This window comes from Lottia gigantea (assembly GCF_000327385.1).
Source record: "Lottia gigantea unplaced genomic scaffold LOTGIsca_206, whole genome shotgun sequence".
In the NCBI taxonomy this organism is placed as follows: domain Eukaryota; kingdom Metazoa; phylum Mollusca; class Gastropoda; family Lottiidae; genus Lottia; species Lottia gigantea.
Window position 1 is genome coordinate 1 of NW_008708434.1, and position 1,034 is coordinate 1,034.

A 1,034-nucleotide genomic window follows, 5' to 3' on the forward strand; every position below is an offset into this window, starting at 1 on the left:
ATTCCTTTATTATATTGTTTATTCATTCCTTTATTATATTGTTTATTCATTCCTTTATTATATTGTTCATTCATTCATTCCTTTATTATATTGTTCATTCATTCCTTTATTATATTGTTTATTCATTCCTTTATTAGATTGTTCATTCATTCCTTTATTATATTGTTTATTCATTCCTTTATTATATTGTTTATTCATTCCTTTATTATATTGTTTATTCATTCCTTTATTAGATTGTTCATTCATTCCTTTATTATATTGTTTATTCATTCCTTTATTATATTGTTTATTCATTCCTTTATTATATTGTTTATTCATTCCTTTATTATATTGTTTATTCATTCCTTTATTATATTGTTTATTCATTCCTTTATTATATTGTTTATTCATTCCTTTATTATATTATTCATTCATTCCTTTATTAGATTATTCATTCATTCCTTTATTATATTGTTTATTCATTCCTTTATTAGATTGTTCATTCATTCCTTTATTAGATTATTCATTCATTCCTTTATTATATTGTTCATTCATTCCTTTATTAGATTGTTTATTCATTCCTTTATTATATTGTTTATTCATTCCTTTATTATATTATTCATTCATTCCTTTATTAGATTGTTTATTCATTCCTTTATTAGATTGTTTATTCATTCCTTTATTAGATTGTTTATTCATTTATTCCTTTATTAGATTGTTTATTCATTCCTTTATTAGATTGTTTATTCATTCCTTTATTATATTGTTTATTCATTTATTCCTTTATTAGATTGTTTATTCATTCCTTTATTAGATTGTTCATTCATTCCTTTATTAGATTGTTTATTCATTCATTCCTTTATTAGATTGTTCATTCATTCCTTTATTATATTGTTCATTCATTCCTTTATTATATTGTTCATTCATTCATTCCTTTATTATATTGTTCATTCATTCCTTTATTATATTGTTCATTCATTCATTCCTTTATTATATTGTTTATTCATTCCTTTATTATATTGTTCATTCATTCATTCCTTTATTATATTGTTCAT

General features: G+C 19.4%; 1 protein-coding gene across 1 annotated transcript in view; it reads right to left on the bottom strand.

The window, feature by feature from the left end:
- Window positions 1–66: 66 nt before the first annotated feature.
- The window catches only part of LOTGIDRAFT_174612 (hypothetical protein), a gene marked incomplete at both ends in the record, with an annotated part of 6,982 nt that continues 6,014 nt past the window's right edge, over window positions 67–1,034 (bottom strand). The window contains one exon of the mRNA XM_009053955.1: window positions 67–392. Within this exon, the coding sequence (XP_009052203.1) occupies window positions 67–392 (326 nt within the window). The remainder of the gene's footprint in view (window positions 393–1,034) is intronic.